The 13,402-nt window shown below is 38.8% G+C and overlaps 1 protein-coding gene across 1 annotated transcript; it reads left to right on the top strand.

The window, feature by feature from the left end:
* The first annotated feature begins 4,366 nt into the window (after window positions 1-4,366).
* Window positions 4,367-12,567, top strand: lancl1 (LanC antibiotic synthetase component C-like 1 (bacterial)). Its single transcript, XM_044187163.1, has 10 exons — window positions 4,367-4,519; window positions 4,883-5,010; window positions 5,279-5,396; window positions 6,143-6,353; window positions 6,962-7,109; window positions 7,481-7,627; window positions 8,446-8,628; window positions 9,216-9,392; window positions 10,469-10,541; window positions 11,793-12,567. The coding sequence occupies exons 2-10, from the start codon at window positions 4,924-4,926 to the stop codon at window positions 11,867-11,869; spliced, it is 1,221 nt and encodes a 406-aa protein (XP_044043098.1). The 5' UTR covers window positions 4,367-4,519; window positions 4,883-4,923; the 3' UTR covers window positions 11,870-12,567.
* Window positions 12,568-13,402: the final 835 nt, after the last annotated feature.

Here is a 13,402-nt window from a genome sequence, read left to right as displayed (position 1 = left end):
TAAGACTTAAATCTTTAAAATCACAAATATAGTTACATTTTTTTTTAAAGGGCAAGTAATTAACTAAAACAGCTGCTTTTCACAAATATTATTCTAACAGGAGTAAATAGTACATTTGTTGGGGACTATTTTAAGCTGTGGATTGATACACATTTGAAACACTAGTGAGTATACAGCAGCAGGACAATGTACAGTATGTTAGACTGATTCAAAATGAACCTATGTTCATTGTAATGAAGAAACATGTCAGCCTGTGCAACAGTGTGGCTCACTGGTGTGTTTTTAGCCATGCCAGCAGCTTGGTTCTGAGGATGGCGATGTCAGTGTGTCGGTCAGTCCAGCACTTTGGTCCAGACTGAAATAGTTCAACAACTATTGGATGGATTTCTGTGAAATTTTGTACAGACTTTCCTAGTACCCAGAGGATAAATCTCACAGGCTTGGGTGATCCTCTGACTTTTCCTCGCCCCCATAACATCAACATTTTTGGTGAAATGTCTTGCCATGAAATTTGGTTCAGACATTCGTGTTCACCTCAGGATGAATTATAATAACTTGGTAACCTTTCATCTAGCGCCATCATCAGGTCAAAATTTCAATTCATCAAAACTAATGACATTTCCATCAGCCTCAGCTGTACTTTGGGTTTAGTGCTAATTAGTTCACATGCTATGCTAATTAACAAATGTTATCGCACTAAAAGGCTAAACTAAGATGGTGATGGTAAACATTATACCTTACATCAACATCAACATGTTAACATTGTCTTTGTGAGCATGTTAGCATGCTGATGTTAGCATTTAGCTCAAAGCACCGCTGTAGCCTCTTAGTTTTGTTAATAGTTCTGGGACAACAATGGAGGTCTATGGAACAGGTTACACAGACAATAGTTGTTCGTATGATCAATTTGTTGTTGGTTCTGTCATTTCCTTGCCTTTTTGTTGACAATAAGGAAACAATATAGAAATATCAGCAGCCTTATCCTTCAAAAGTCTGATAGAGAAAATAAAAGCATTCTTTTTTTTTTTTTTTTGAATATTTTATTTTAGAGTTTTTTCAGAAATAAACACAGAACAGACAACCAGCACTGTCTCGGACCACACACACAAAAAATAAATAAATAAATAAATAAACAAGTAAAAAATTAAATGGATAAAATAAAAATAATAATAAAAAAAAAAAAAATAAATAAATAAGTAAATAAAATCATAATAATAAGTGTTCAGTTCAGCAGCCAGAAATACTACAGTGAAAACCTGCTAGACAGTCAGTCTAGGTCCCCAGCATTAGCCTGAGGGGAGCCACTAGGGGCTGATTGAGTAGTTGACTTGTCCAAATGGTCCAAGAATAAGCCCCAAACAGCGGAAAATTTTTCAATGGAATTAGTTCTCAAGAATCTGAGTCTTTCCATTTGAATAAGAGAGATCATATCCGTAATCCAAGTCCGAAAGGAAGGGGGTGAAGGTGACTTCCAGTTCTTCAGCACAAGTTTCTTAGCCACAATCATACCCAGGGTTAGAGATTGCTGTATTGCCCCCGGGAGACAGGAGGTGCGCTGTGAAAAACCAAAAATTGCAAGTTCTGCAACAGGTGGAAGAGGCCTATTGTAAGCCTTGGAATACCAGTCAAATATGCTTGACCAAAATCCAGACAATAAGGGGCAAAACCAGAGAGCATGAGAAGTTGTATCCTCTGCCACCTTGCACCGGTCACACATTGGAGAAACAGAGGGGAAAATTTTATGCAGTTTGGTTTTAGTATAATGCAAACGGTGGAAAATAAAAGCATTCTAATAAAGAAAAAATGAAGTGAAAATGTATGATTTGATAGCAGTCTGCAAGATGTGGTCTGAGCTTGGATGTTGTCCTGTGCTAGGAACAAATGATAATCAATATCACCTCTAATTAATATTTTTTTCTCCATGACGCCAGTTTTCCCAGTGGCGCAGTGGGAAGGAGACTCCGCTCAATAACGTGTCTTTCAACACAGAGCTCTAATCAAGCCCGAAGGTCTCCTCCTGAATCTTGTTGCATTCTGAGCCTCATTTCCATTCCCTATCCCTCAAGGCAAGGTAAAAAACGTCCCATGGTATTTGAGCAAAAGCTCTGTACTTTTTACCGCATGACTAGCCTTCACCTGCAGCTCGGTCAGTTGATATGGAAATGATGGGCAACAAAGTTCTTCTGACTGAAGATAATAATGGAGCATACACACAAAAAAAAGCTGAGAGGTAAACACAACACAAAACAATAGAGTGACAGTGATGACTGTAGCAAATCTGGTGCTTTTGCCAATCTAATTGTCAGCTTCATTTGCACTTTTCAAAGGACAAGGTTACACAAGGCATCAAGATGGAGAGCACAGAAGGACAACAATAAATCCTGCATATGCTTAAAATGTTGTTACATAAAGTCAAGATGAGTGTTAAAAACCCCACAGGTCATGGCTGTAAAATGTCAAAAAATCAAAATGTAGATGATTAATATTGTTTCTCAAGCTTTCATCCCTTGAGTCACAAAGGATTGTCTGTGTAAAAACATGTCTGTACTCTTGTGGGAACCTATTGAAGTGAGACTAACATACTTGGTCTGTAGCACAGTTTAATTAGGGCTCAGTTTTGATGATTTTTAGTAAGTCTGGAGCAGGGAGTGATCTAAAACCAGAGAGAATCAGGAAGAAACATGGGGGAAAGGGGGAAGGGGAAGCATTTGAGACATATTAACAAAGAGAGAACAGTAATCAAAGCCCTTCAAAGCCCTTCAGAGGATGGATCCCATTGCACTATCTCTTTAGAATGTGCAATGTCTTGCTGCTACAACAATGTACTCTTTCTCTCAAACTGTGCCATTCATAGGGCAGAACATTCAAAGAGGAGATTTCAGGGCTGGTGCAGCTTCCATCTCTGCAATAAGTGAGAATGTGGAACACCAGCAGGGAGACTCAGCAGTGTGCCAATCAATACCAGCCCCGTGTTCTCTGCGACTACAGTAATTATCATCACCATCCACAGGAATGACATGTTGTTTGGGCTCTGCAGAAGGTCAACAGCATATTAGTAGCATATGATGTTTCCATGGTACCAGTGTGTGAATTTAGGCTTGTCTGATTTGTTTGGAAGTCATAAGTATAATCCATATGGAGTCGTCATTGGAGAACTGCTAAAAAGGTGAGCTCTGGTGTGTTCGCTGGCGTAGGTGACTATGATTGTGCAATTAGGCCTACCTAAGAGATTAGACACCTGTGTGACAAAGTCATTCAGGGCTCTGAGGGGAACATTGTGTAGCTACTGAAGTCAGCTATTATTGTAAGTCAAACTCTAATCTGTTTGTAGACAAAACCTCCATGTCAAGCGGCCCCTAAATAGATATACAACAAGGCATAGATCAGTTTGATTTGTTTTCTTTTTCAGTGACAAGCCCAGCCATTTTGTCTATGAATTGGTAAATGGAGTCACACAACTTAACAGAGTTGAAAAGAAATAAATAAAATTACTAGGAAATGCAAGTAGGCCTGCAAATTTGACTTTTCCTCAAAAGAAATATATTGTAGGCGATAAAGGCTCTGGCGTGTTAGCTATAGTTTAACATTCAAAATATACAAATAACCTGATAAAACATGATGCATTGTTAGTTAAAACAATGTATGGAGTAGTCAGATCATATCAGCTTATCAGGGTGTTATTGTCTGACAGGTGCATTTTACAATATTTTTATTACACACACTCATCAAAGGTTTTATGCTATTTTTTTGGTAATTTTGCTTTAATGCCTCCAAAAGCTCCCACTCACTGCTGATGTTTTGAAACTTACTTATGAATTGTATTTTATTTCAAAACCCCAAGAATAAGCTGAGAGTCTCTTCCATTGCTTATGTGAATGTACATTAAGACTCATGACAAAATACCCGGAGGAACATGAAACATGGGGCCGTAATCATCAATATGTATTTTGATATCCATTTCTGGATTAAGGCGATGGCTCCATGTATGGCATAAGAAAAAAATCACATACATATTGTGAAATAAATAAAATAGATTTGAGGAAATCTGGGACTCCTTGTTATATTTCCTCAAAACGATAGGTAAAGGAGTTATACTGTCAGAAATGAACAACTTTGATTTGAAGATCTGAAGGAATCAGTTAGCCTACAATCTAGGCATCAAAGTTAATTCTTGACCTTGGAAATACTTCCCACAAATCAAGGTCCACTTACTAGCTTTATCCATCTCTTATTTCTATTTCTCACTTTTGTTTGAATTTTTAGTACTTCACGTTTTCCCTTTTTGCCTGGTGGGGATGGTTGGTTATTTATTTATTTTACACATTCTTTGTCTTAACTTTGTGTCTTATTTATGTTTAGAATATTTCTTCCACTCCCACAGCAATTTCTCCAGTTTTATGAGCTGTAGTAATACTCCCGCGGCAGAAGGTGGCAGTAGCGCGCCAGCTAATGCTCCGATCCCCCCAGGAAAATATAAAGACGAAGAAGATCCAACATCAACAGTGCAACACTGGTCGAGGTATACGTTAGCTATGCTCTTTGTCAATGTTTGAATTGAACAGTTGCATCCTATTTTTTTACTTTGAATAGAAATTATATATTTGGAATGTATAATGTGTTTTATTGTGCTTTTACGACACTAGCTGTACAAACAAGTGTTAGCCGTTAGCTTTAGCGGTGTAGCTAAGCTAACAAGAAGCTACAGCAGCTAAAATGTCATTAGTCTGTGTGTGGGTGTGTGTTAGCCCCGTAGAACAGGCTTTCTGCGGGTTTATATTTTGTTATAAAATTGATAGCTCACTATTTTTAGCCTTACTTCTGTTTCAATCGTCTATTCTGTCTGCTGCGTCTTATTGCCTCATCTCCCTTTTATCTGGCCTAGATAACGTTATTTAGCAGCGCAGCAGTAATAAAGCTGTGAAAATGGACACAAGAGCCTGGAGGAATCCATATCATGACTACAATGGGAGTCCTGCGTCCACACAGGCGTTGTTTGACTCTCAGGGAAAGGTAATGCATGAATGTGTAGTGTTTGGTGTGGGCAGGTGAAGTGTTTGTGTGTATGTTTTTAATATTCTTTAATATCTTATTGTCAGTTTTATGTTTTATATGTATGATTCTTGACCTGCAGTATTTGCTTAATATTTATTATATTTCTACTATGTTTATTGTTTTGCACCAAAATACCAAAGCAAAGTCCTGTATGAGTAAACCTACTTGGCAATAAAGCTGATTCTGCATGTAACCCTCATAATTTTTAAATTTTCTGTACCTTCAGCTCACATCAGAGTTTGCCCAGCGGCTGAGCAGCAAGATCAGTGAGCTTTTGGCTGTCATGGAAAATGGGCTTAAGTCTGCTGACCCAAGAGATTGCACCAGTTACACTGGCTGGGCAGGTGATGACACCATTACACATCTGATTTAAATGACATCATATGGTCTGATTGCAAGGAATTGCATTGATCTGAGTATATGGTAACTTATGTCAAGAAGTAAGGCTGCTTATGATTGTCATGCTCATTGCAGACACTTTTTGCCTTTTATATATTTTTTTCTGTACTAAATAGTTTTGTTTTAGTTTGCATAGTTTGTGTTTTGGGTCTTACTCATCATTATAAAGCATGATTCACTGATGCATCTGAAACACTTTTACATCTGGTTAAAAGGTTGCTGCCTTTGCAGTATAAGTATATTAATTTTTGATTAACTCTCCCTTGATTCATTAGTTTTGTAAAATGTCAAAAAATAATAAAAACTGCCCAACACAGTTTCCCAGAGCGCAAATTGGTTTATTCACATGTCTTGTTTTGTCCAACCAACCGTCAAAAACCCAAACATTCAGTAACTATTCATTCCAATACTTAGTTTATAATTGTAGAAGACCAATAAATCCAGAAAATATTAAAATTTTAGGAGCTGGAACCAGAGAAACTTTGGCATTTTTTGCCTTATTGTTTCAGTTCTACTTTGATTTTAAGAATATTTCATTTTCAGTCAATGCACTTTCATTCTTCAGTGTTGTAGATGTGCACATAGTCTATGATTAGATTAGATCATTCTGTAGGTTACCAAATGTGCAGCCTTACTTCAGTAATGGTTTGAAACAGGAAACATTTCTGGTTATCTGTCTGACTGTCCACAGGCATTGCTCTGCTCTACCTGCACCTCCACAATGTGTTCAAGGACCCCTCCTTACTTCAGAAAGCACTGGAATATGTCAACCACAGTCTGAAGTGTTTGACCCGACGTCATGACGTCACCTTCCTATGTGGAGATGCAGGACCCCTTGCTATAGCTGCTGTGGTGTACCATCGCCTGCAGAGGGTGCAAGAGACTGACGAGTGCATCAGCAGGTCAGTCTAGAATACAAGTTATGCATAATGAATTTTTTTAGGTATTTGCTTAGATAAGTGTAAGATAAGTTAGATAGCTGCTCCGTAGCTCTCTCACAGTCTGTTTATCGGCAGAGTAAACGGCATTATACTCACCAGACAGCTTCACCTGGCTGCTCGAGCCACAGGAAGAAAGTGGTAAAGTAGTAAAACCCACCTCTTGCTTGATTTGATTGGCTGCCGGGACCAAGTTTGACATTGACGAGAGGTGCGACTCCGCGCATTTTGCTGAAAAGTTGAGAATATTTTAACTTTTATGCACGTCTAAAAACCGCTAGAAAAGCGGCACATCTGTGTGACCGCCACTTAACAGTGTTTTTTAGGAACATGCTACCTAAACTAAATGCTTGTGATTGGTAATTTTATCTGTGACCACTTGATTGGATGAACCAGAGCATTGCTCGAATCACAATGGACAACTATGGCTCCTGATCCAGTTTAATTACCTGCCACTGAATTGTGATCACATTTATTATACAATAATTGTACGCGGTTATATGCAATAGTCGGTCGTGGCAAAAGGTCATCCTGACTCATGGATTTTGTTTCCTGTGCTACTACTCTCCCAGACTGCTGCAGTTTCACCAGACTGTGGTGAAAGGTTCAGGCGGGCTGCCTGATGAGCTGCTTTATGGGCGGATGGGCTTCCTCTACTCCCTCGTCTTCATCAACCAGCAGCTCGGGCAAGACAGGATCCCACTGCAGTACATCCAGCAGGTGGGTCAGAGACAGGGCACAGTCTGACAAAAATTGCACAATCACTGTGATTTGAGGTGGTACAGAAGGACGTTTTTTTTATCCAGGACAGGCTGACTGATCATCCATGACTTCTTAGACAGTACTCTACTTAATGGTACATACTATAGTAACCATAGACAAAGAGGAAATTTAACCTAATTGGATAAAAGGGTTTGGAATAACTAACTTATAAGTTACTGCCCCTAACAATCTTGATTTGCCATTTGGCTCTAATTTGCTCACTCTTGCACATATTGATGTCCACTTTGTCTAATTTATCTCCATTGATTTCTTTCAATTCTACAGATTAGGTGTGTTTGTGAGCCGGGATGTGTTATTTCCTTCCTCAGATCAGTGAGGCAGTGCTGGTGTCAGGTGAGCATCTCAGCAGGAAGTTTAGGGTCCAGAACCACAGCCCTCTGATGTATGAGTGGTACCAGGAGCAGTACATTGGCGCCGCCCATGGACTGGCTGGCATCTACTACTTCCTCATGCAGGTAGTCTTAAGCTATTTTATACGTTGCTTTATATTTTTTTATATATATATATATATTCTTTTTAATTACTTCTACATGTCTAGATAAATCTTGTAAGGACCTTAATTTTGCTTAATATCTCCCTGAGATGTAATACATTAAAACAGAAATAGCCTATTATGCCAAAAATAAATTAAAAATACAGACACTTGAAATTAACAAATGAGCTATCCACAAATTGGTAAGTATATTATCTATGGGGTGAGCATGTATACGGCATTATTTTGGTGTTGTCTAGGGCTGCAGCTAACAATAATTTTTATCATTGATTAATCTGACAATTATTTTTCCAATTAATTGATTAATTGTTGAACCTATAACATGTCAAAAATGCCCTTCACAGGTTGCCAGAGCTCAAGATGAAATTTTAAAATAGCTTATTTTGTCCAACCAACACTCCAAGAGCTAAATATATTCAATTTACAATGATATAAAAGAAGCAAGAAGAGAAGCAAGAACCAGCGAATCTTTGGCATTGTTGCCTGATAAAGCACTTAAACAACTCTATCGATTACTAGAACTGTTGTTGATAAATTGATCGAATGACTAATCGACTGAAGAACTAATTGTTTCAGCATTTAAGTCAGCCCAGTGTAATAAAAAACTTTTTTTATCCTACCAGCCTCTGTTAGGTGGGCTCAGAAGTTCATTTCAGACCCTTTTACATGCGCTCTGCTGCGGAAGTTTGTCTATCTGTTGCCAAACTAACTCAAACTATACCAAATTTGCCACCTGTTACCCCTTGATCTGTTAAACATGGTTTGATCTCTCCCTCACAGCCGGGCTTCGTCTGTGTGGAGGAGTATGTACACAGGCTTGTGAAGCCCAGCGTCGACCACGTCTGTCGTCTCAAGTTCCCCACAGGAAACTACCCTGCCTGTATCGGGGATGATCGAGACCTGCTGGTGCACTGGTGCCACGGATCCCCAGGGGTGGTCTACATGCTCCTGCAGGCATACAGGGTAAACACTGAGGGAGCAAACTGAAGAGTTATTTTGACAATGTGATAAATTAGCTACAAAAGGTCATTCATGGAGTTCAGTCTTTTAGAGAATAAAAAAAGTTAATTTACCAGTCATAGTGCCATCTTGTGGTGAAGTTAAGTCAATTTCTGTTTTAATCCCAGTTGATAGTGTCTATGTATTTAGTGTTGCTTGTAATGTCAAGTGATTCATATAAATTTAGTGAATGCCTCCACAGCTTTTTCCATAGGAAACAGAAAGAAAATATTTCTATTTCATGTTTCAAAATAATAGTAAAGTATGAAAAAATTATTTTGTTTTCCTGACAACAAATGTTTTTCTTCTTGTCAGGCTTTTGTACTGACATACAAGAAAAAAGCATTATTATTTATTATTAAGAAAATATTACTATTAGAAAATTAAGACACCATCATCAACATCACCTTGTCTGCAGTACAGTATATTGTCTGATATTTCCTAGCTTATCTTGTTACCTGTGGTAAGTTGATGGGTTCCATTTATACAAAAACATAAATTCTTACATTTTAATTTCACTTCTTCTCCTCTTCTTTGTGCCTTTGTTCCAGGCCTTCGGAGTACCTCAGTACCTGGAAGACGCCCTGCAGTGTGGAGAGGTGGTATGGCATTGTGGCTTGCTGAAGAAGGGCTACGGGCTATGTCACGGTGCGGCCGGTAACGCCTACACCTTCCTGGCCCTCTACCGGCAAACGCAGGACCCCAAGCACCTCTACAGAGCCTGCATGGTGAGAGCACATAAACGAGACTTTATAATGTAATCAGTGTACATCATTCACAGAGTGCAGTAGCCATTTGGGTGATCAAACAACTGCAGATATTAATTGTGGCACTCCTGCAGTGCATCCATCTTAATTAGTGCACAAATACTTGATTAATGCCTCAGCAGTTTGACAGTGAGGACTTGTGATTAGGAGTTGTTTTCGTATCTGGTTTAAGTAGAAATTAAGAATTTTTTAACCTTTTTATTTATTCATGAAAGTTCATCTGTTTTTTTTTTTTTTATGGAACAAACATACTGAAGGCATGCCCCCTTTGTTTTCACTTCTAGTATTAGTACTATGCCAGGAAATAACAGCATTTTTTCCCAAATAAATACATTTTAGAAGGGACTGAGAAATAGATAATGCCTGTTGATAAAAAGATACTTAAATAAGTTGTTATGTAATATTGTGTTTCTTAAAGTATAATGCCATAACACAAAGAAGAGGTCATTTTTTTATTTATATATATTTATTTTTGAGACTTTATATTGTCTTTCCTTGGCTTTCTCTGACTTTGATGCAAGATGTGAAAGTCATCTTAAAATTAGCTCAATGCACAACCAATCATAGCCGAGTTGGCCACTCGCCAGCCTTAAAATTGAAAATTATTCCAGAAACGGGGGGAATGTGAGAGGCAGGGCCTCTCATGTTTATTGACAATAGGTTGGTCGCTGTCGGTGTGAGTCGCCGTCAAAGCAAGCCGAGCGGGTCTGGTAGCGAGCTCTCCTTGGATGCACTCCAGGTGGCACGAGTCCCATGTGTACTGTCATTAATATGAATCTATTCATAGAGGATGGAAATAGACTCTTCAGATGTCTTGCCTAAGCTCTGTTACATGCTCCCAGAGCAACAGAGTGACATTGTGGTCATTATTTGATACCTTGACAGATGCTAGGATTTCACCGAGAGGAGCACAATTTTTAGCAGTTGTTGACATTGCTCGCTATTCTCCTGAGACGGTTAAGCTACAGTCCACTGTTGTGATAGAATGGGAATGTTATTATGACACTGCCTGTCTCTGTCTGTCTTTGTCTCTCCAGTTTGCAGACTGGTGCATGAACTATGGCAAACATGGATGCCGAACACCAGACACCCCCTTCTCACTTTTTGAAGGTAATATGTGATGAGATGTCCTACTTGCCAAATAATATTTTATTATTCAATTGTTTGGTTTGTTACAAATATTATCAATAGAGCTGGCTAACTATAATTTGACCAATCCTTTTTAATTAAGTTATGTACCATTTGTGTATGTACAGGAAACTGACAAAATGACAAAAACAGCCCTGCGAAAAATAACAGATTTTGTTGCAGTTGTCACAGTTAATGGTTCAACTCAACGGTAAATTCTGAGGATGTACATGGTAGTTTTGTTAAAAAAAATTATTCCTACTCACTGTGTCCATCAGTATTAATGAGGGTCTGTTTCTGCTAATGCAGTCTTCCTGTGTTTGGCATCATTTGTCATCATGATATTTGAGACTTTTACAGCTGGCACATTGCATACTTTCGCACTTGTTACTTATGTACTGATGCACCAGCATTTCAGACAGCAGGCAAAACCTACTGCAAATCCCAAGTACAAAGCTATACAAATGAGTCATGTGTATTTTATCACATTTATTAAAAGTGAAGCAGGTTATATGAATGCCGTAGCCGTACTAGAATGGTGCAATAGCAGTGCATCAGAAATGAACATTGGACAACCAAAGAACTAGTTGTCTGCAGTGCTATACAGGACATAATAATCACCCCTGTGTTGATGAATATACAACATGTTGAAGTTGTTTATAATTTTAAATATTTACATACATATTGCAAGATATTTTTTTTATACGAAAATGTACATATACTCTTTACTTAATTAAGAGGTTAAATGGCTCTGGTTGTTTGCCATCCTGGTAGAGGCATTGCAGTTGTAAATATAAAAACATTTGTGTGGCTAACATGGCGTGAATCACCTGGAAACCTCACAACCAGCTAGGGGATATGTACACAACCCAGTTTATTTTGAAAAACACCATTCACTTCCTGTATGATCAGTTTGAATTGCTGCCCTCTTGGAGGCGTTTAATGATGCCTCACTATTGCTGTTATTATTATTGCTCGGTATTATTGCTCTAACTAATACTAATATTGATGCTATTGCTGGAGAGCACATTAGAGTACATGATATTGTGTTAGCAATCAGCAGTGTGTATCGGTGTCAGTAGAGGGCTAACTATTACAGTTTTTACAAGCGAACATTGAAGGAAGACAGCTTACAGTGGTGTTTTCTGTAGGGCGATTCTGTATCATATTGTTTCTCCGTTACATTGTCCACCGCTGTAGCTGCAAACTCACCGTGTCACTTTCTGTTTGCAGGCATGGCAGGCACCATCTACTTCTTGGCCGACCTTCTGCAGCCAATGAAAGCAAGGTTCCCAGCCTTTGAGGTGTAAAAGTTTCTCCACAGGTAGTCCTCCCCACCCACACTGCGGAAAATATAACAAGAAGAAGACCCACATTTCTGCTCTCTGTCGCACTCACTGCATGAAAACACTTCATTTCATCTCGATAAATGAAATTCTGGGACTGACTTTGACTCCCACTTCACACATTGTGCCATGTTTTCCCTGCTCTTCTCTTCTGGGAACTTTACATGTTATTAACAGAATCAATCCTATACTCGCATCTCAACTACATAATTATCTCAAAGATATGTCAAAGGTGAGAGCCTCTCTAGCTTTTTGTGTATAAATTAAACTCTTGCTTTATTAACTTTGGCTGTTGCTCAGATTGTGATGTCTTTGAGGGTTTATGCAAAAAGGAAGGAAACTAATTTTCAATTTGTCAAAACATAAAATGAAATTGTGGGGAAACTAAATGGTGTTTTGTTAACACTTAACAACTGTATATTTCTATTATTCTGTAAGTTTGATATGTTAAAAAAAAAAAGAAATGGATGCTTTAGTTTGCTATTCTGTTGCTGTTGATGTTTCTCTGAAAAAGAAAAGCTAGTTAAAATGCACAAAATATAATGCAGTATAAGCTGTGTCATGTGTTAAGGGATTAACCCCAAAGTGTAAACTGTTTGCCTGTCCTTTGCACTGTCTGAGCAATAAACCATGTGTCTTTTTACAGCTGTTGCTGTAGTGAATTTCAGTACCTCCTGCTCTTGTTTTGGTGTAATTATGCAGCAGCAAAGAAAAGCCACAAGGGGGCAGGAGAAACTTGGCAACTTGTGAATCAGTATCTGACAAGTACATTCGTTGGCAACAAAGGAGATTTGCCTTGAAACTTGGTCACTTCATGAATAGGTTATTTGAATAGTCAAATTTGATGCTAATCAGGTTGAATTTTCCATATTCAGTGAAGATATGGATACGACATACAAGATGGTCTAAAAATGTCCATGGTGTGATTTGCATTGACTTAATTATGTAAGGAATTGTCTTTGTAAACTCTAACACAACACAGAAATGCAGGAGACGTACACATTTGACACCTTCCCATTGTAAACACTCAGTTTTAAGGCATTTAGCTCACCAATGAAGTCACACGTTACAGTGACAAGTGTCTAAAATCCTCTGTCCCTTCCTCCATGAGCCACTTTGCTCAACTGGTCCGGTCTCTATTCCAAATAAGGCTCATGTAACATCCCTGAAAACCAAGCGGTGACACAATGCCACCACTCTTTTTTAAGCCCCATGCCCATGCTTCTTTATGGCCTGATGCCAGCTGGGGTCTTGGAAAGCTAAAGAGGAGGGTTTGCGAGTTGGGGGGGTGGGCAGGTGGTTACTGTACCAGAGAGTCTTGAGGAGCAGGAGCGTTCATTCACTCCACCCCCATCTCCACAGAGCCGGCCCAGCGTAGGAGAAACCGGACACGTCCAGCAGGAATGGGAGTAAAAATAGTGGTCATCTGTCCCGAGGCGTGGTCTCCTGGACATGTCTTTCACTGTGGTTCACTCAGTCTCACAAATGTCCTCCAGC

Source organism: Siniperca chuatsi, linkage group LG24, assembly GCF_020085105.1.
Source record: "Siniperca chuatsi isolate FFG_IHB_CAS linkage group LG24, ASM2008510v1, whole genome shotgun sequence".
Classification (NCBI taxonomy): Eukaryota; Metazoa; Chordata; class Actinopteri; order Centrarchiformes; family Sinipercidae; genus Siniperca; species Siniperca chuatsi.
Note: the sequence above shows the minus strand (reverse complement) of the source record. Positions and strands in the feature narration are given on the sequence as shown.